The sequence below is a fragment of the Varanus komodoensis genome, unplaced genomic scaffold (assembly GCF_004798865.1).
Source record: "Varanus komodoensis strain SLA01 unplaced genomic scaffold, ASM479886v1 scaffold4, whole genome shotgun sequence".
NCBI lineage: Eukaryota > Metazoa > Chordata > Lepidosauria > Squamata > Varanidae > Varanus > Varanus komodoensis.
In genome coordinates this window covers 11,086,886-11,109,512 of record NW_025335941.1, presented here as the reverse complement: position 1 = coordinate 11,109,512, position 22,627 = coordinate 11,086,886, and the positions used below count along the sequence as shown (strand labels likewise).

The 22,627-nt window shown below is 40.0% G+C and overlaps 1 protein-coding gene across 6 annotated transcripts; it reads right to left on the bottom strand.

The window, feature by feature from the left end:
* Positions 1-851: 851 nt before the first annotated feature.
* On the bottom strand, positions 852-17,680 carry ZBTB21 (zinc finger and BTB domain containing 21). 6 transcript variants are annotated; one of them, XM_044442152.1, is made up of 5 exons: positions 16,203-17,526; positions 13,218-13,332; positions 9,377-10,559; positions 8,293-8,389; positions 852-8,163 (listed from the first exon to the last, which is right to left on the bottom strand). In XM_044442152.1, exons 3-5 carry the CDS (start codon positions 10,544-10,546, stop codon positions 7,406-7,408), a joined length of 2,025 nt encoding a protein of 674 aa, XP_044298087.1. In that variant the 5' UTR covers positions 10,547-10,559; positions 13,218-13,332; positions 16,203-17,526; the 3' UTR covers positions 852-7,405. The 6 variants fall into 6 exon arrangements, with proteins under 6 accessions (XP_044298087.1, XP_044298083.1, XP_044298084.1 ...); XM_044442148.1 differs by adding an exon at positions 17,583-17,674 and having other exon boundaries at positions 852-10,559; positions 16,203-16,305; XM_044442149.1 differs by having other exon boundaries at positions 8,293-10,559; positions 16,203-17,529.
* Between the last annotated feature and the right edge of the window lie 4,947 nt (positions 17,681-22,627).

Below are 22,627 nucleotides of genomic sequence, written 5' to 3'. Positions count from 1 at the left end.
CCAAGCAAGGTGTTGGCTTGCAATTGCCCCAGAAGCTTACATATCTTTAATTTGAGCAATAAGTGAATCATACAAAATTCAGTGGCTCAACATCTGTTGAGTGTAGAGGAAGTAGCTTGGGAACAGGCATAACACCTTTGGCTTCCTGGAGGGATATAAATGCAATCAATCATTTAGTTAAATTTATCTCATGCCTTTTCTTCCAAGGTGCTATATATGGTTCTGTTCCTCTCCATTTAATTCTCACAACAACCCTATGAAATAAGTTTAGCTCAGAGTAACTGATTAGCTGAAAGTCACGCTTTGATTTTTATGGCAGAGTGGGCTCTTGAACCAGTATCTGATGAGTCCTAGTCCAATCCTCTAACCAGCACATACCATAGGTGATCATGGAATGTGGTATGGATTATGCCACCATCTCATTCTAATGTTAGATGCTGAGTGCATGAAAAACTGCTCGCAAGACATACCTGTATAGTTTGATTCTTTAAAAACTATCTATGGCATTTAATCAGTTAAATTAGTGTATGACTGTAGGCTTAAGGCTCTGGTTCTAAGCATACTTACCTGGGAATAAGGATGATGAAACAGTGTGATTTACTTCTAAGTAAACACTAAACTGTAAGCCTGCAATTCCATATATACTTACCTGGGAGTAGTCCATATAAACTGAATAGTGTTTATTTTTGAATGGGCCTGTACTCTTAAATTACACTGAATTCCACAGACATGTGATGTGTCCTAATGCTCAACATGTTAAATGAGCACCTCTATAATCACACTATTTACTTTCAAGTAATAACTACTAGAATACTGGCAGCTTATATATTGGACTCATATATGAGGCAGAATAACTCAAAAGAACAAGTTTATTTTACTCCAAATTCTCTTAATAAAGATCTAGGTAAAGAAAACATACAGTAGAAAAGTAATACAAAGCAGCAACATTACATTAAAAGAAAACTTTTGAAACTAGGAATCCTCAGTCCTAAAAAGTTAGTTGGATTGCTACTTAAAATTCAACACAGAAGTATTAAACTGGTATATGTATACAAGATATACATAATTATAAAAACAAACCTTTTGTGTTTATCACACACCTTTAGTTTAACATCAGAAACAACTTCAATAGAATTTAAGTTAAAGTCCTTGTCATACATTGGTGATGGCTACTTCAGCTGCCTTTTCAAGGCAACCTCAAAATAGATAAGAATATTAACAAGAAAACCAAACTTTTAAAAGAGTTTCCTTTAAAACATTTTTCAAGCCATTAAGATTTGACATTTGGCCATAGTGAACCGCCAGTTCAGACCCTGGAAAGGAAACTGGTTGTGTGTGTAATTGTCTCAGTGCAATGAAATGCAATACACAAAACACAAAACTTGGTGCAATCCACACTATTCAGACTCAAGAGCTATCATAAATTTGAAAATACTCATCTAAGCTTCTGATAATTTATCATGCAAGCACTAAAGCTGCAGTTAGAAGCACATTTGTTTAGATGTTCTATTGAAATCAACAGCCATTCTTTTGAAATACAACAGGAAGGCCATATTTTGGACACCTTTTTCCAAAGGCAACAAAGTAACACAGCTGAGAATCTTAAGTGCTTATCTTGATAGTGCTCCTTTACAAAGAAAGTTAAGCCATACAAGATACTTCAGGTAAGAACATGACACTTAAAAACATCCAGAGTGTCACAATAAGGTTCAGTTCTGTAGGTTTTAATACTGATAAACTAATTCTTCTTTCTCCTACAGCAGTGATGTACTTTTAATTTGAATATTTAGGCAAGAAAATGTAAACATTACAGAACACAATAGGCACATGCCAAGGAGTCAAGATCAGATACACACCTTTTTTCCAGCGCACTGAAGGAAATATAGTAAACACATTGCTGCTTAGGGCCACCTATCTCTATGCTCTGATAAGCCAATTTTGGTGGGATTTGTAGTTTCATATACCTGCAAGATCTATTTGAGCAGATAAGAGTGCAGGGAAAACACTTTCAGCTTGCTTTAAAAACAAATGGGACTTAGCCAGGGTGCCAAAAATGCAGAAAAATATTAAATGTATGGCTCAAATTAAACCTTAATAGGTAGAAGTGTACTATATATTACGTAAATCAAAACTGCTGGCACTATTTTTATATTGCCAAAACAGAATTTATCTGCATATTCCTAGGTCTGTTGGCCATCCTGTATGAATGAGATTAATTCAAAGACTGTTCTGCTTACTTACTAAGCTCTTTTACAGTACCAGAGGAGGCAATGAAACAGCACAGGTTAAAAAACCCCCATGAATTCTGCTTCAGAAACCAAGAATTGCTATTAAGAGTAGCAAGGCAAGTAGAAGCAATACCATTCTGGAAAATGGTAAGTATAGAAGTAAACAAAGGAGCTAACTGGAAGACAATCCTTAGATGCAATCCACTGAAATTAGCCCCTCTGAACTAACTGGGGCCACTCTGACGTGAAAAACTTGTAAATAGCAGCCAATGGTTGCACATTAGGAGAAGTGGGGGAATAATCTAGGCTGCAGCCCTCTTTGGAAACAACGATCATTGAAATCACTGGGAGCGATTTCCAAGCATTCATTCATTGAAAGGGCTAGTTTTCTGAAGCTTCCTATCAGTCAGTTCCATAACTATTTAGAAAGATTTATTATGGACAGAGTTCAGGAAAGCATTTGTTTAGAACTTAAAAAGAACTTTTCAAGTCTGGTGAATTTCACAGTTAAATGTTCATATGCAGATGCATGTCGATGAAGTTTGCTGGAGTACTTCTCCAGTTATTTCATGGGCCTGAAATTCTTTTAATTTCAAGGGCCACTTTTGATCATGTTGACATGAAATTTTCATTTAAGTGATTATGATGAATGGGACTGAAGTTCACTCATTTTATCAACAGACCTATATAAAGACAAAAGGTACAATATGTATCTTTTAAACCTGCATATTTTTCTTATGTCATATCCCAACTCCCTATTCAGAAACTGTGAACTTTGATAAAAATAGCAACCCAAACAAAAAGGCAAAGCATTTTTTCTTGTAGAGTATTTCAGTATTTTCTTCACAGCACTGCAAAATTAAAAGATAAATCAATAGATTTCATTTTATTTTTATTATGCTCAAACTAAATATATTCCTTGAACAAGATTTAGAGTATATAATAAACTTTCATAATTTATAACTTTAAAAACATATATTAATCTTTAAGTGGAAGCATACTTATCTCATGGTCACCAAAATAAACATTCTTAGGGCTTTAAAAAAGTTTTTAATAAAAAGGTAGGAGGAAATCTTTACAAAAATTATTCTCCGTCAGGGATTTTTTAGAATTAAGGAACAAGAATTGATGGGGGGAGTAACTTGCAACCATCTCATCACTAGGGAAATTCACTTACAGCATTTTGTTGCAAGGAAAAGCCCTATTTCTCAGATTTATTGTATAACTTTAACTGAAATGTCATTCATAGTGGTACTCTGTTTGAAATGTCTAATTTTGCTTAAGCATTGGCAGGAAGGCATATTTCGCCTTTTTCAAGTCAGGCTGAGGAAAACTTTTTTTTTTAAAAGCAGGGCTTACAATAAGTTGTTTCAGCCTAGAATCGATGCTGGAAGAATGTTCATTCCCTGGACAGTCACCTAACTATCTGACGTAGGGCTGCGCAACTTGGGAGGTGCCACTTTGCCAATGGCGGCACAGGAGCCCCGCTAGATTTAAATATTGGTAACAGATAATAAAAGATGTGACCTTCAATCCACTGAACTCAATGAGAGTTATTCAAATAGTCCCAGGAGTTCAGATAAACCAAACTGACTATAGTACCACCATCCCCAGCCACAATGGATGATGGAAGTTGCACCCCAACAGAGCTGGAGGGTACCAGCCTGGAAAGGCAAAAGTGCTTTGTGTACAGACCAGTGTAAAAATTGAGTTGGCTTGTGCTCTTTTCTGACCCACGAGCATTCTTGGCCATCCTCAGGCACATTTGCGTGGATTGGAGACACGTCCTCTGTGAATACCCCAAGAGCCAGCAGCATAGATTTCTCTGATCACAGCTGCTTTAATGCAGTTTATGCTGATTTATAGTCACATTTTTCACACACATTTTTCCATGTAAGTGCAGGGATACAGATGGGTGAAGATAAGGAATGCTGCATTGTAGGAGAAAGTTCCTGGGTCAATTTGCCTAAACCTCATTTTATAACATAAAGCATTTTGTTTTATGTTATATAATGTAACACATAGATGCAAACACAGCATTAGTTTCATTCAATTTAAATAACCAGCAAAGTACATTCATACTCAGAATTAATTTTAATTTGAAACGAAGAAATAATCTTTTCAACTATTACTTTAAACTGCCATGATTCTTAATACTAATCGGGAAAAACCCAGCTTTGTCTCACAGAATAATCAGTCCAAGCATGTTAGATTTTAAAGATTGTGTGTGAATCTGATTCTAAAGTAGGTGTCTTACAAAGTGTAATACAATGCCAATCAAATCCTTTAACTTCTTGAATAAATGATAAAATGTTCACTTATGTAAAATGTGTTTAGGAAGAGAGTAAGGTATTTGTCACTGCAAACCGTTTACTGAGTTATTTGATTATTGGTAAAAAAATAACAATCTTAAATTCTACTAATCAACACACTCCTGTTTTTTTTAAAGGCCAATATAGAACCTCAAAGATTTCAGACCTAATTACATTTCCTCAGGAGATAGTTCTTAGATGAACTTTCGAGGATTTACTGTGGGGTAAACATGCATGGGATCAGGTTAGGAGCCTAACTAATTTCGGAAGCATGATAACGTTTTTAAGTACTAGGGGCGTGATTCACAAACGCTCTGCATCATCAGTATAAACAGGTAACCCCTAATAAACCCGCTGCACCAGAGGGTAAAGCAGCACAGCAGCTGTACAGTAACTTTGGGTGATGAAACTGGCTGCTGCAGCTCCTGGTCTGGAAGCCTACAAATACCCTGTTCCCTTCACAAGGTGTAGTTTGAACAGGGTTCACTGTACTGAGTAAATGGGTAGTCCAGCTGCCCAATATGCTCAAGGTATATCAGACTAGTTTGCCTTCTGTGCGGACAGGAGACCAAGTAAGTGGTTGTGGCCATGCCTTAGGATCCCAACACTTCTACACAATCTCCACTTTTGGTTTTTAGTGTTTTAGATTATGGAAATTCTACATGCAATGGAACATTTTACTTCTAAAGAATAGTTCTTCATGGCTTATGAGAAGCTGCTTTTAAAACACTCCTGAGTTTATCTTTAAATGCTGATGCAGCGGAGTGTGGAGCTGTTTTTCAGAAAAGACCTGAACACATTTTAATGACATTCAGTGGCTTACAACTACTATTTTATTAGACTTGTGTCTAAGTAGTAAGAGTCTTAATAACAGTGCTAGATGCTATTGCAACTGGATTAACATGGAAATGGATTTGCATCCACTTTTAACAGAATTCCTGCAAAATAAATGTATTCAGAATTGGGGTACCAGCTATTACTCCTGCCTCTGTCAAAACTTAATAACAAAGTTCCCATCCTATTCTTTAATGAATATCACAACTAGCTAGTGCTGAATAAAAATGTTATCTTCTCTCATGATCCAAAATGATCTGCAAGAGCTAACTGTTGCATCTACATTAGTCACAAGTTCATCACACATTCTAATGAAAGCCCATTAGATAAAGTTCAAAATGTCACTAGTTACAAGCCTGGCTTACATTTGAATTTTGAGCAAGAAATTGAACTATAAAGGGTTCCTAGCACAGGGCATTCCTAATGATGACTGTGCTACTGATTTTGCTCTGCCATTTAGGGGCAAAGGCCTGCTGCAACTTTTTACCTGACTCCAGTCTTTCTCAGCTGCAAGAGAACCAACAGGCACACAGAGCTGCCTCCACAGAATGGCTTCTCCATTAATTCCAGCTGACAAAATCCATGAATGGTGCCCCCGCCACACACATTCATATTTGTGCATAAATTTGAATATATCTGCATATTTAGAAAAGTGTATGAGTAGTCTCCTGCAAGTAAGAAGCAGATGGATACATACTGGAGTGAATGGGATACATTTGCTCTGAAAGGCAAGCCTAACTATAGTTCAAAGCCACAATCAAGTATATTAGGCCCACACAAGTCAATAGGCCTAAGCTTATGTCTGCCCTGGAGGGTGCCTCAAATGATTTTTGCGCTCTTTTAAACAAATGCACAATGTAAAAATATGGCCAAATTATGAAACATTCTTCTCCCTGTGCATCCTGTTTGCATTTATGAAATACAACATATGCATTGTTGCAATTTCCACTCCACTCTGAACTAGGCATTTTTAATAAAGGTCTTCATTTTTATTTTATTCTTTTATACATATGTAACTATTTACATTTGAATGTGTAGCTCTGGATGTGTTCACCGCTATTATCTAATGGGTCTGAATTTGCTTCCTGTATCCAGAACTGGCATATGCATACATTCCATTGTAAGAAAACACATCCACCACCAACACAGATCAGAAGAAATAAAGTACAAGAATTTTTGACATCCATTCAGTGCTGTTCCATGCTAAAACTAAAGAAATATAGTTTGCATTAGGATATCAGCTGCCTGCTACTCATCATATTCACTCTGGGTATCAAAATATGTATAGAATATCAGCCTCAGATAATCAAATAAAGCAATGTATCTTTGTTCCTATATCCTTCCTTCAAAAATTCATTAAAATGGCTGGAGGCAGGCTGGCTGCTACTTTGTATATAAAAATCCAAATATGCATGTATTGCTAAGTTTAAATTGTATTGTACCTTACATTACATCCATACAGAAAATCGCAGTAACAACAACAAAAAGTTCATGTTAATAAAAAACTTTCAATAAGGGTCAAATGAGGTTTTGTTTGTTATTGCTAACCCTCAGTAAGATCAAGGTCAACACAGTGAAGCACTCAATCCAATTCTTTCCTTAACCTCAAATGAATGATAAAGAGCTCATGAGATTGTTACTCTCCGAAAAAATAATTGCATGATTTCTATTACTCTAAATTATTTAAGTTGCTGTTGCTTTTTAACATGAATGCATATATACCAATATCACAGGATGAGGATGATGTATGCAGATATTAATGAAATTCTGAAATGAGGAAAGTTTGGAATACAATACTTAAAGAAACTGAGCTATCTTTTCTATGATAATAAATTTCATTTACCTTAATCTCCACAACCAAAGGAGCATCATACACTTTCAATTTTAATTCTTGAGGATTCTTGTCACTTTATATTATATACATACGTGTATGTATACATCTATATCTTATTTCAGTGGTGCAATTTCAGCAACATCATGGAAATTTAACAGGATATATAACTCCCTGTAGGCACTCTTTATGCATTTTTTCTAATTGTGTGTCTGCTCATGACTCCAAAGACTAAATGCAGTTTTGAATGTCCTGTGACAGAGTTTGCACATATACTGTCTTTTGAATGTGATAGCTGAAAGTGGTGGAGCATGGTAAAAAAGAGTGTCTGATTCCTGTGGAACAAATAATTTCTCAGTAGCTGAAGGAGTTTCTGACAAGCCTGTAGGACTATCAGGTTCCAAAGGCTGGATTTTGGGAAGTGGTGGAGGTGGAGGCAAGGGTGGTGGTGATGGAGAATTAGCCGATGCACACATCTCCGGTTCTTTACGCACTGGTTCTTCTGCAGCTTGTGCCATATGGGATTGGAAATGACTCCAGAGACGGAAATTGGTCCGGAAGGCCTTGTTGCACACATGGCAAATGAAAGGCTTCACAGAGCACAAGAGCTCCTGGTGACGTTCTAGTTGTTTGTGTATAGTAAAAATTTTTCCACACTTTTCGCAGGGCCACAAACCACTGTCTTTATTAGCAGCCATTTCCTTAGGTTCCCGATTACTTTCAGAGACCTCCTCTTCTCCATCATCTGCTGGTTCTTCTTTGATCTGAACTTTAAATTGTTTGGAAATACTAAGATCTTCAGGGATGCATGAGGAATCCTCTGAATCAAAGTTAATCTGTTCTGAGGAATCACTGAATACGCCATCTTCTTTGGCTGCAATGAAGTTGTTCATTTTGTTAGGTTCTGACTGAGCATGCAGTCTTGAAGCACTACTTGCTTCACCATTGTGTTCCAGACCTGGTAAAGAAAAATTCTCTGTTGGAGCCATAGTATTTTGGTTGTGCACTTCAACCTGATGACGCCAAATACTGAAGGAGGATTTAAAAGTGCGCATGCACTCTAGGCAAGTGAGCTTCTTGTACTCACATGTGATTTCATGGTCATGCTTCAACTCTAGAGAAGAAAACCGAAGGCTGCAGTAAGGACAAACTGTTGCATTCCGGCACAGCCGCTCATGATTTCCCTGTTCAATAAGAGAGGAAAGCTTAGCATTACAAAGACGACACTGGTAAACCTTTTTGTTTTCGACTGGGCTTTCAACAGGAGTATCCTCTTTTGGCTTAATAGCCTTATTCCCTCCAACTGGCTTTTCCCCTGGGTGCATTTTTATATGCTGCTTAAACTGTGACAGGAAGCGATATGCTTTCCCACAGTAGTTACAAATGTAGGCTCCTCTGGCTCTTGACCTCAGGTTCCTTTTGATGACTTGTTGTACTTGTGAACCAGCCTGTCCCTGAAAACCTTGCTTGCCACGTCTTAGTTTAACAATCAGTGCCTTTTTAATCTCTCGCTCTCTCACTATATCAATGAGCTTCCTTTGGAATTTTTCGTCCAAGACAGCATGTGAACTGGAAGCAGGTGAGGGGTTCTTCACAATTCCATGCTGTGTCTGGCAATGTGTCCAAACTTTGAAGTTTGTGTGAAATCTCTTATGACAAATATCACAAGCATATGGTTTTTCAGGGTTATGATACATATTGACATGACGATGAAGACCTGCTGTTGACCTGAAAATCTTAAGGCAGTGTTTGCACTTAAACTTTTTGTTAGGCTTTGTTTCTTCCAGTTCACTACATTCATCTTTGCTAATGTCAGAATCTGGGAAGTCTGCAAAGGGTGTAGGATTTGAGTTTTCCTCAAAATTGTCCTCTGGCCCAGGGGAAGCATGTTCATCCACCTTAATTTTTGTGTGTGGTAGCCTTCTGTCTGCTTGAAACCTTCTTTTAACAGGAAGTCTACTGAGATCCCTATGGTCAACTTCAGCTTTAAAAGGGTTGCTTTTATTGGCAGATGATGAAGCATCCCCCACTGTAATTCTTATTATTTCAGAAGGATCTGAAAGGGGACTGCTAGGTTCAGTTTTTATTCGTATTTCTCTAACAGGAGAAGTTACTTCCCTGTCTGTTGACTGGGAAGCACTAAAGGACCTAAGGCGATGTGGTTGCATTACCTGCATCTTGTCATCAGCAACTGCCTTTTCTGTACAATCTTTCATGGATGACTTTTGGGATATTATATTTAATATTCTTCCTTGTGTGTTGTTCACCACTGAAGATCCTTGGGCAATCTTCAATTCCACAGAAGATGAATAAACAGGAACTTGACTATCCATAGACAATGATCTTCGAAGGAGACTTTTTACAAGTGGTCCACTCCTGTCAATACTTTGGTTTTCAGAACCACACACCCTAGATGGGATCACTAAACCTAACTTGGAATAGTACAGCAAATTCCTGTCTTCTCCTTTTCCTGTCTCTCTGAACAAAAATGTGGATTCTGGTGAACTACACAGAGACACAGCTGGTGGACAAGGCCTTTTCAAAGGTACTTCTGCTGATTTTCCTTTTAAGAGCTGATTGCTTCCTCCTGGTTCATCTGCAACTGCTTCCTTGTCTGCAAAAGGTTTCTGAGACAATACTGCATTTCTTTTAGTTCTGTTTTGATCATCCGCTGCACTTGATGCTTCGTGAGACTTGCTGTATCTTAGAGAGCTGTCTTTCAGCCATCTCCTTTCATTTAGTGATAGGCTATGCAAAAACTCAGTTGACTGTGATACTTGTGGCCGCTTAGTTTTGGCAGCAACCAAGGGTGAGGATTGAGAACTATGGCTTATGTCATGTGGGCTTTGCCCAACATGTTCCCCCTGCACTTCAGTTTTATTCTGACAAACTATGACACTTCTTTTCTGGGAATTGTTTTCATCTTCCTCTTGGAATAGTAGTTTCTTAACAGGACATGGAGGCAAAGGGATTTGAGGACTTCTAGACACAATGTTAGTAAGAAAGGAAATTCCAAGACTGTACCCCACTTCTTGCACACCAGCAAGGCTGCTTTTCTCAACAAACAACGATGAGGAATAAATGTAGTTCAGCACATTGTCAAAAGTATCTGGTTCACAGAAGTCAAGCTGAAACACTGACTGAGATTCATTTTCTTTTGTAGTGAACAAAGTCTGAAAGTATTCACTGCTGGCAGCCAGAACATTTTTGTGAGCTCGAAATTTTTGGTCTCCTACTATTAGCACAACATCACAGAGTTGCCCCTTCAATCGTTCCTCATTTAAAGCACTTAGAAGAGAAATAGCATGTGCTGGATTTATATAATGCAAGAGTCCCTCCATGATTTAGGTTTACCTGAAAGATGACAAAAGACAGAATCACAGTATAATTTAAGTAGGATTTTTTTTAAAAAGAAAGGAAAAGTAGAAGCAGTTTTTTCTTCCTTTCTAACAAGTTGGGTTTCTTTTCCAGTAACTGCCCTCAAAACATGCATCCTTTAATACACTGTTTCTTTTTAGCAACATACTACTTTCCATCTAATATACAATGGAGTGAAGTAAGTGTTAAATAACAACATACAGTAAGAAAGTACCATGAAGATTTGCAACAGTACACAATCAACAAAACCATCTCTAATTCTGTTCATATGACAGCTAATATACCTCAAAGTAGTTATCTACTTGTAATGATTTACTATATGAGGTAGTCAAGTAGATGGCAAAAAAAGTTTGGTTCTTTCCTGTTTTTCTGCAGAGTGGAACAAAAATAAAGCCCTGATTTGAAAGCTAGCTACACATGCTCATTTAATGTCAGGTTTTGGATCAGTGTTAATGTTTAAACCAGGTTAAGGCTACAATCATAAGCATATTTACTAGGGAGTAAGCACTGTTTAACACAGTGAGTCTTATTTCTGAGTAAATCTGAATATGCCATCCTATACACATGTGCAGAGTGTGTTGGATCCAGTCTAACCCATTGAAATCTATGTGAAAAGTTAATCATTATTTAGACCTCTTTGATTTCAATGAAATCTAAGTACAATTAAATTAATCTCAATCCAATCTGCTATGTTTAGATAATTGCACGTTTTTGCATCTTAAATGTATAGCATAAGGCAGGTTGGGCATCCTTTTTGTCCCATACCCTGGGGCCACATGCAATAATGGAGGTAGACCAACTTCCCATTCATGTGCACTCACATAGACAAACACACGCACAGATTTTACCTGGCTCCTCTCTCAATCACATACTTTCCATCCTCACTTATTTAAGTGTGTAGTGCTTGGGAGATTTAAAATTTCCCTTCCCAGGGTGCTCAGTTTAGTCTGCAATTTGCCCTCCTCCTCTCACTTAGGGCAAGAAGAAAAGAGCAATTTAAATGGAGATTACACATGGAGATGACCCTTCCTGAACACCATTTTAATGGCACTCTAGGTAGACAGGTGTTTGACAGGCTGTGAAAACCACAGCTGTGGAGAAGTCAGGATGGATTTCCACACATGCACTCTTTCTCAGTAAAGACATGTGGTGGGGTAGGCTGGGGCGGAGAATTCAAAGTAGACGGTACTGTGGGCACCTACAGCAAGCCTCTCAGAAGAAATCAAATGGCTGCATGTACGAGAGCCCACTGGTTGTCCATATATGTTTTAAGGTAAGTACTGATAATTGCCTTTTTTTAACTGAATCATCTGTCATGCTGGTTTAACATGAGAAGCTTTCTAATTATGTTTAAAATTTAGATATAGCAGATGATATATAATTGTATGCATAATTAACTGTTCTAGACCTAGAGAGAAAAAGAAATGACTTTTCAAAATATGTTGCTATCCAGTCAAAGAATAATCTGGAACATAATGGATTGATCTGTTAGAATCCATCTGCCCTTTGGTCATGGGTCATCTAAGAACACGTAAGCTACTATCCTACACAGTTTACTTGGTAGTACATCCCCACAAATCTAGCAGGGGATTGCCTCCAAATAGACATGTATATTATCCTATTCCTACATATTACATAAGAATGCTTGTTAGGCCAAGGTTGACTTAAGTGCAAATAAAATGCACAAACCTGTGGAATTCAAAATATATATGTGCTGATTAGACTTGAATGTCACAGAAGTGAAAGAAACCTTTAAGACGTTTTCTGCTTTATAAACATTCCTCATTTGATCATGTAGCTAGATCACTTGCCCTGATTCAGCATTCAAGGCTATTTGGGCAGTTCCCATCACCAAAGGGGGAAATGGGATACTGCCTTACATTCTGACTAGATCAACAATTGTGTAAAGTGGCAAGTGATACTGAAAAGGTAACAGCAACAGTCACAATTTTGGGGGGATGAAATATTCTTGTTGTCAATGTCCTGATCTTGTCTCCAACCCCCTTTTTTTCCTGTTGTGAGGTTCAGAAACTGTATTTGCATCAAAGGTGTCTGGTCCACTAACTAGATGGATCGGATTTGTTACTGGCTCTCTGTGAGGATGTGATGGAGAGAAGATTACCATTCTTCAACCATCCACTCCTTAAATATACTTGCCCTGAATTGAAACACAGCATATGTATTCATAGTATGTTCATTTATTGCCCTTCCAGTTTTGCCTAATGTTGCAATGTTAATTCATGCAGCTTCTCTTACAGTGCACCTAGACCATATTTACTTGTGTGACACAATCATAATGTAATTGCTTTGTGCTACTAGATTAAACTCTTAAACCTGTTTTGGATGTAATGCAAAATTTCCATGAGGAAAATAGATACATCCACTTCTTGTTTAAAACTGATTAAGAATCCCCCCCCCCCACCGGCCACAATCCAGGTTCAGATGTCATGGGGAACTCTAGTTAGTTTAAAACAGGAACTAGATGTTTCCCATCCTCCTTGTGACCTTGCAAGACGAAGAGATGGAAACAGACAGCACTCAAGCTTGCTTACTCACACAAAACTCAACTATGCTTCAGCATTACTGCTGAAACAAACCTAAGTGTTTTATAATATAATAAAAAATAAAACCTACCACAAAAACTTTCTTTCTTCTGTTTTAAAACACTCCAAAATGACAGAAATCTTAGGTTCAGGATTGCATTTCCTCTTTAATCTCCAATTACTTTACAGTCTGTATATCAGATGGTCTGGAGGGAAGGTGAGAAAAAAGTGCATTAAGAACAAAATTAGTACACAAAAATGTTTCTGGCTTGCAGTAATTCTCAGCATTATTTTTGTCTCAAATTTCTGAATGACTCAATTTGCACACCATGGTAAGTGTGAGTTGCATGCTTGTCCACTGGCTCCTGCTGCAAGCAGATGCAACTAAACAAGTCACGGATGTTTACACATTACACTAAAATAATGGACCAAACTTGCCTTTCTCGGAAAATAACCCATGTTTATTGCTGGATGATTTATCTGAGTTAAAAATGGATTTCAGTGACATGCTAAGCCAGGGAAAAGTAATGTGGCCAAGAAACCAAGTAGAAGAAAGGTGCAGTCTGAGCTTCAAGTGACAAATCACGCTGGCAAAAATATTCATTTCAGAGAACGCAAAATCATGATGCTCAAAGAAACACACAAAATAAGGAAAATACAAAAAACAAAGCAGCCAGTTAGTAGGCAGTAAGCCAGCCTACTAACATACACCTCAAAAAGCGCACAGCACCAGCAAAAGTATCCCCCCTCATCCCTGCTCTCCCTTCCAGGTTCTGAAGATGCTGCCCCTACCACCTAGCCCTTCAGGAGGCTCCCCATCATCCCCAACCTACTTTTCTTCATTATTCTATGTATGCTTAGCATTCAGAGGCATTCCTGGAAATAAAGACTGGGCTTGAGGCCAACACATTGCATTGCAACACACCAACCTCCCAGTGTTGCTTTTGTTTGCTAAAGCATGATGGACAGGCAACTTGGAAAGTACCATCTAGACTCCAGTACTAAGGTTTGTTAGCCTCTCCAACTTGCAAGAAGAGTGTTTGTGTTGATTTTAGGAGCACACTGTGAATCCTCTCAATGTATATCATGTGTGCTATGAGACTCATAAAAAGTGAATTGTATCTACTTTAGCTGAAGACATTTTTACTCACCATGTGACTCACATGGTCTATTTAGGGTTCATTTTAAGATACCAGTTATGATGTATAAAGCCCTACATAACTCAAGGACAGTCTACTTGAAACACCACAATCTCCAATTAGAGCTTATTCATATTTTAAGAGAATCAGGAGAAGAGGCCCCTCTCTCCCAGCATCATCTGAGACACGTCTGGTGAGAATCTGAGAAGGCCTTCTCAGTGGCATCTCCCATACTTCAGAAATCCAGAGTAAGGAAGGCCAGGCTAGTGCCTTCTTCAATTTTATGTCCTGCCTTTACCTGCAAGAAACCCAAGCCAGTTTATATACTCCTGCTCTCCCTTTTATCCTCACAATTGTATAGTCAGTTAGGCTAAAAGGCAAAGACTGGCCCAATCTCACCCAGTAAGCTTCATGGTCAAATGGAGACTCAACCATGGGTGTCCCCAGTCTTAGTCCAACATTAACCGCTTCACCACACTGATTATTTGATGGCCTTCTACCAGCAGGCAAAGGTGTTCATATCAGACAAACTTTTGCCCTGTGGCTTGTCAATTTGTCAATTCGCTCTGAGCCGCCCCGAGGCTTTGCTGTGATGGGGGCAGCATAGAAATGTTTTAAATAAATAAATAAATAAATTGGTTGCAACAGATTTTGCCTGGTTGGTGTCTTACATGCCACTGGGAGTGGTGGGGGTGAGAAGGTGGGATATAAATTTAATTTTTAAAAATATAGATAAGGAAGTTGTAGCTGCCCATTTGTGAACATTCAAATGAGTTCTGTAGTAGTGTGGCTTTACTGGACACTAACATCATGAAGGCAGTAGGAAGTCAGTTCCAGCACTTATCCCTGCTGTTCCCAGCTGGCTAGGTAGATGGCAGCCCTCTTCACAACCTGATCCCTGCACTATTGGAAGGAACAGCCAGGCAAGTTGATAACCTCTCATCTTTGACTCCTATTGCTCTGCCAAAGTCAGGTTTCCTCTTGCTTCTTGGTGCTTCCACTCTATGACCTTCAAGGCTAAACTAAACATATATAGTAGTGCAAACTTCTTTTTTTAAGCATCTGTAGCAGGTACTTTGCTCTTTCCCTACAGCTTTCCTACTCAAAAATGTCCCATCCTGTTTGCAATTTGATAGGGGCAGAGCATAGGGGGAAAAAACAGAGGAGCACTAAGAACACACACCTTGAGAACTCCAACAGAAAGCAGAGAGCTATCTCTCATGAAAACACACCATTTTCTCCATTCCACACCCTACCTAGAATCATATTTTCACCTTTAAAGCTCTTGACAGCTTTGGCTACATTATGTCTCTATCTTCATAACCTGCCATATCACAGTCCTTGTCCTTCAACACTACCCCTCAGGCAATCTGAAGATCTTATTTCATGTAAATCACTGTCCTTTCTCTCTCGCTGCCCCTTACTTTCCCACAACACCTATGATAATGCCATAGCTGTCTCTTTCATCACATCCTTTCTTAGAACTCTTTTTCAAGAAGCCTCCCCTTTGGCTTAACCCTGCAGTCCCCATCTCTTAAGGAATGTAAGGCTAAGCACATGTAAACAACTGAAGAATTATGTTTTCCCATCATCATTGCCTTCATCTCCATTTTAGTTTCTAAACCACTTAAGAGCCTTTTTTGTGTTACTTTGCATAAATATTAGGACATTACCTGTAGATTACCTTATGCAATTCTCCAAAATATTTCTATTTGAGTACTTCTGCCTACTGAGACTAAAGCCTCATGGGATAAATCAAAAGCATACTAAATAGTTTTGTCAGGATGCAAAGCAGCATACAGTTTGTTACATACTATTAAGAGGGTTTTGTGCTGATCCAGTTTATAAAGGGAGGCAAGTTTCAAGTATGACAAGTGGGCCAGGTGTAAACTTGGGCAAAAAACAAACAAAAAGATACTATTTCATGAAATACTTACACTGATAATGAAGAGTAACATAAATCAGGTCTGCAATCCTATGGCTCATGGTTAGATAGCACCCCCTACACCTGCAGAGATGGAGCAGGCAGATATGACCAGGCTGAAAGGGACACATGCACCAATATTATTGGCAGTAGAGATCAGAATACAGGGAGCCTCAGTCAATCAGAGCTGTGATGATAATCTTTGATAGTGGAGCTGCTCCTTCAGTGCATGGAGAGAGCGACAGATACTAGGCTTAAAGAACATGCTACCACCAAGTTCTCCTCAATTTCACCCATGAATGTTCAGAAACCCTGATCTGCCTTATGTAAAAGCAATTTTTAGTGACTGCTACCATTTTAAAAACAATAATTGGCTTCTCCGTGCTATTTCAGTCTTGCTAATCACTTTTAAAGCAAGCAATGAAGTGAGTCCCACTTGATTCGGGGGCTTCTAAGTGGACACATATATGCGCTAGAAACAAACAATGTTTTATTACTTAGATACAACAGCATTAGCATCACCTCAAACTACTCCAACTCAGCAGTACTGACATCAAAGCCTGATGCCCAGGTCGACAAGGAATAACTTGAGGCATGGCTATTCAAAGATCAGCCAAAGCTTCTGCAAAAACAAGCCAGCACTATTTCTCAAAACTAGGTTTAAACCCTAGAATGAGCAAAGCCGTGCACACAGTATTTCCCAACGTCCTTCTGCATAACTAGACTCAGCCCATCTATATTCACGTTTAGGGTAAAACCGTCTATGTCAGTGGGTCAGCTTTAATACTTGAGCCTCCACATCCAAGTCCTAGCATCCCAGCCTATTCATTAGAACATGTGAGAAGCAAGTATAACGAACAACCAGGAAAGCTGCAATCAATAAACTCCTTTTTTTTTTCTGCAGAGAACAAGTCCTACCCTTGCATTCCTTGCCCAGAATGACATCATAAGGCTCAACAACCCACCACACCCATTTTCCTGCGCACGCTCACACAACCACCCACAGAGATGATACCCAAGTGTGGCGCATGTGCAATCAACCTGTTCCTGTATGGGCACTGCACAGGCGCAGCAAGAGAAAGCAGCTGCGAACAAGCGGTGGGCAACAGACATGCGCACTACGGAACTCATAGAACGCAGCGACACGAGTAACCCATGTTACGAAGCGTGGCTGCGAAAGTCCACACATGCGCCGTGAAGGGGTGGGAAACCAATTTTGTAAGTTGCGCAGGCGCACACAGGCACTCGAGACCGCAGCCCTACTCGGTGGGAGAAAAAAAATATACCTCAGAGTTACGTCAGGAAAAGACGCCTTTGTGCACGGGGAAAACCCGTGCCTTTGTCCAAGAGAAGACCCGCCTTACACAAGCCGTACAGGGTGCCCGTTACTCACCTTCTCCGCCGCTGGACGGGCACCCCCTTTCCTTCCCCCTTCAGCCGCCTCTCTTTACGATTCGCCCGCGCGCTCTGCCGCCACCGCCGTGATTCCATCCATCTTGAATTTGACGTCATCCCACACCAGGGATGAGGTCATCGCAGGGAGCGCTCGTCACGTGCGCATCTTTCCGATTGGTCGGCGCCAGCCGGGCGGGGAGGAAGGAGAGCGGCGCTGGCGCCCGAGGCGGCGGGGGGGGGGGCTGGGCGGCCCTGGCGGCGGGGAGCGCATCGCGGCGGCGGCTAACGGCGGGCGCTCCCGCCCCTGCTGCTGGCACGCGCTCGCTCACCGCCGCTCCTCCCCAGCGGGTCGCCCGAGCCTCGCGCGCTGGCCCGGCAAATCCAAACGGGAAGCGGCGCCGGCTGTTGCCAAGGGCCGGGGCTCCCGCGGGTCGCTGGGGAGAGCAGGCGGCCCGCGGGACGTTGGTCGGACGGCTTTCTGAAGGACGAGGAAGGGCGTCCCTTCCATCTCCAGCGGTGGAACCGCCTCTCTCGTAGGCAGCAGCCCGTGGCTCGCAAACCAGCAGGCGAAGCTCCCTGGAGAAAACGTGGCCGTGTGACTCCTGCCGAGGGGGTGGGATGCGGGGAGAGAGCGCTGCGCTTTGCGGGAGACTTCTGGCTGCAGCCTTCCCGGTCATGCCCGGGGTAACCCGAATTCAAAAGTGGCCGTTCTTTTCTTGAGCTGAAGTGGAATAAAGCTTTGCTGGGTAATGATGTTAAAAACTGGGGGAGTAGCGCATATTTGACCCGCGATCCTACAACTTTCACGAGCTTTCCAACCTTCCCTGTGCAAACGTATAAAGGAAGATTCTAATCTGTGCCTGGTTTGAAGGCATTTTCACTTGGAAGAACTTTTCTTTCCCCGTTGTCTCCAGCTGTGTCTAGGATTTTAAAACAGCATGGGCAATGAAAGCTACAAAAGCACTTAGCCCCATGCGTGAAAATCCATGCTATTCATGCTTGTGGAAACTGAGGAAGGACTTTGTATAATTTAGGTTGCACTAACCTGGGAATTAGTTCCACTGAACTCCTTGGAACTGGGGAGGTGTCGATGAGGTTGTACCAGTAACTTGTGATTTAAGTTTTTAACTGATGGGGGCTGGAATTTTGCTTGGGGACATTATCGATTTTCACCAATGCATTACAATAGCTACAGTGCCTTTTTGAAATAATGGGAAGGAAACATCAGGGTTTTTTATTTAAAAACTAAAACTCAGTTTACACAAATATAAAACAATACATAATAATGAGGATCATAAACAATACAATAATAGTGCTACCTTCCTGCAGGATCAACATATACATGTTACTTAGTGTAAAAGCTTTTATGCATTCAGGTTGCTCAACTCCCATTCCACTTCCAGATCTGCATTGAATCTTGTGATGGCTCACACCCCTTTCCCTTTATTAAAGCATATTCAATAAACAGTTTCCATATCTCTTCAAATTATTTTTGTTTGTCACATCTTTTTTCAATTTAATATCACAAGTTAACTTATCATTAATAGCTATAATAGCTATATTCCAGACTTTTTATACTTCTCAACTTCTTGCAGCCTGGCCAGCATGCATACTTGTCTTCATATGGAAAGGACATCAGGAATGCTGTGGCTAGTCAATCCAACCAAGTCCCATCTGTACTTTTCCCCTCAATTACTTCAGCATTGCTCAAGCAGAAGGCACACAACACACTCCCCAACTTACTATTTTTTCTTCTAATATTCTATTTTCTTAAACTACTTTTATGTTGGTTTTCCATTGTTTCCACCAGTGTGCTTCAAAGATACATGTACTCCATTCAGTAGTTTTAGCAGTAGGAATGGCTTTAATGCTGTAGAACTCCTTTTGCAGCACCCTTTCCAAATTTTTCCTATCCTATGATAGGATATACATGTTGTTTTCCTCATTCCTCATGTGGATTTTTATGGGATTTCCAGGCAGGAAACCCATTTTTGCCTATGGCTATTTTTAATGACTGTCCAGTAGAGGATAACAAAATATTTTACTTTTAAATTAGTTCTGCACAGCTGTACAGGTTTGCATACAGTTTATCGCTTTTTTTTTCAACTGTCATGTTCTACCTACACATCTATAGCTGTGCAGCTGCAAACAGCCACATGCTTTATTTTCAAAATTGCCTTCCTATGAAGCAGCAGTTGGCAGAATGAAAAAAGGGTAAAATGGTCCCTCTTTCTGCTCCAATTGCAACAATATTAAGTTGTGTGCCTTATATATACAAATGATCAAAGCATGCAAGTGTTCCGGATGCATGGTTATGTAACTGCAACACCATTCATGTGCAGTGCTTTTAGTGCAATATAAATATGATGGAAACTGCTGTATTCATTACTGTGTGCCCCTACACCAGAAGCTGTTCTGGGGGGCAAAATCAGCATAGCAGTGCATTTCTCATGAAATGGGCTCCAGTATAGAGTGTCCTTGACTTTGTACTAGTCACATATGTTTTATGAAGCAAGGAGGGGCCATTACGCACAGGCCAGGCTGGGATTGTGCAGGGGGAGAGGGATTGTACCATGATTTATCAGGCGACTTCTCAATGTGGCTCTGGTCCAACCTTTCTCATCCTGGTATCCTCCAGGTGCATTGATTACAACTCCCTTTCTGCAGCAACCAACATGGGTTGGTAGACAGGGATTATGGAAGTTGTATTTGTCTGGTCTGTGACCACACAATAAAGATTGATTGTAATAGAAAATACCTCCTGGAGGGCACCACATTGGGGAAGGCTGATCCAGATTATATTACTTTTACGAGACAACCACATGTACAGATATTTTTATTTCAAATTAATTAGTATTAAGTAACCATAGTTACAGACAAGGCTTACTTAGAAGTCCTAATTTGTTAGGTAGGACTTCCAAGTAAGAGTGCAGCCTTAATTATACAATTACTGTTTCTCTTAACCACTTGACTACACTAGCTTCCATAAAGCTCTTACCTATCAAAACTGCAGTTTGTGTGTGTATAACTGGGAAGACCCAGTCATACCCACACAACCTGGATACAATAGATCTTTGTTACAGTTTCATTTTATTTTTCATCTATAAGCCATTACTAAAAGTGAAATCAGACACAGAAATATTTATAGATCTGTAACAGACTCCCTTGTATTTGTCTAAATAAATTACAGTATTGTGGTAGCTGAAAATGATTCAGACAAACTGAGAGCTTGGTTCATTATGCTGGAAGTATTATTCAGAGGCAAATGCTAGCTATTTTGAAAGACTGAGCATTTGGTATGTATATCATTAACAAGTTTTGTTAAACCTCATTCTAAAAATTTAGATGGATAAGAAGCGTGGCTTACTGACATGAATCCAGTGTGCAAGGTGAGCTCCTTAGTGGGCCACTGCTGGTAAGTAAGACTGGTGCTGTTGGATGAACGAAATGCGTATGAAGGCATCCAATGATGATACTTATCAGACTGCCAAAAAAATGGTTGATGCAGATAGCAGGACAGTGAGCGTGGAGTCTGGAATCGCTAGGGCACATGTAGCAACTTGTGCTCAGTCAAGAGCCCTGAAAATGGATGCAGCTGGGTTGTGTTTGGCCCACTCTCGGCTGTCACCAGTGAAGTGCCCTCCCTCTTTCAGTGAGTAAGAGGCTGCTGTGGTGGACCTTGAAGCTTAAAGTAGAAGTAGAAGTGCTGCACATGCAAATCTTGGTGGAAGTTGGAAAAATTCAAATTCAAGCAACAAGCTTTCAATACTAGAGCCAGTGTGGTGTAGTGGTTGAGAGCATGGGACTGGGACTCAGGCGATCCGGGTTCAAGTCCCCGCTCAGCCATGGAGCCAACTGGGTGACTTTGGGCCAGTCACAGACTCTCAGCCCAACCTACCTCACAGGGTTGTTGTTGTGGGGATAAGATGGAGGAGGAGAGATGATGTAAGCTGCCTTGAGCCCTTTGTAGGAAAAAGGCAGGATATAAATCGCAATATAAATAAAAATAAATAAATACTTCCTCATGTAATCTTCCAATATTTTCCCTTGTCTGCAATAAACATTGTACAGCCACTGTGGTGTAGTGGTCAAAAGTGTGTGACTGGGACTTGGGAGATGTGGGTTCTAGTCCCTACTCCACCATGGAGCTGACTGGGTGACATTGGGCCAGTCACAGACTCTCAGCCCAGCCTACCTCTCAGGGTTGTTGTGAGGATAAGATTAAGAGGAGGAGGAGAATTGTGTAAACCACTGTGAGTTCCTTGAAAGAAAAAAAAGGCAGGGAATAAATAAATGCTGCATAATAGCAATATGTTTTATATTTCAGATTATGGATGTAATCCCAAGATTATTACTTATGCCTATATTCCATTGAAGTCAAAAGGAATCTGGTTTTAGTGGAATTTCTGCAGTCTGAGAGTGCTTACTAAGAAGTAGCTCCACTTAATTCAGTAGAACTTACTGCTGATTAGGCATGTTTAGGTTCAGGTAAGTGTCATTGGTTTGTCTGTGTCAATATATGAAAATATTTCATTTTGATCACCATTAGATTTTTGCTTTTTCAAGTGCTATGAATTCCAAATTTCAAAGCAAGGGCCATGGGATTTCTTTCTCATTTGTTTTTTCTTCATTAGTAAAGGAACTATACAGTATTTGGCCGCTATGGTCTTGTAAATAAGTCTTTAGAGTTCAGATTTGTTGACAGGAATTGAAGTACCAGGGCTTACTGTTTTGAAGTGTGAAAGTAATTCAGAAAGCTTTAAAGAAAGAGCTGTATTATTTTTAAAGCATTCGTGTATGTTCAAAAGCTCCAAACACTTCCTACCACAGGAAATCTGTCATATGTGCTCTTGGGGAGTTAGCACAGCAGAGAAAAAATAGCTGCAGACCAAGTTTGACACGAGGTGGGAAGACTGTGGGCAGGATCTTTCATGGCTGGTTTATTTTATAATCAAAGCAATTGCCCCCTTCCCACTGGACAGAGACTACAGAGTGGTTAGAGGGAACAAAGTCTTCACTAAATCAACTCACCAAAGCTACTCA

Coding starts and splice junctions, on each gene's coding strand:
- ZBTB21 (XM_044442147.1), bottom strand. CDS start 10,546: ATGGAGGGACTCTTGCATTATATAAATCCAGCACATGCTATTTCTCTT.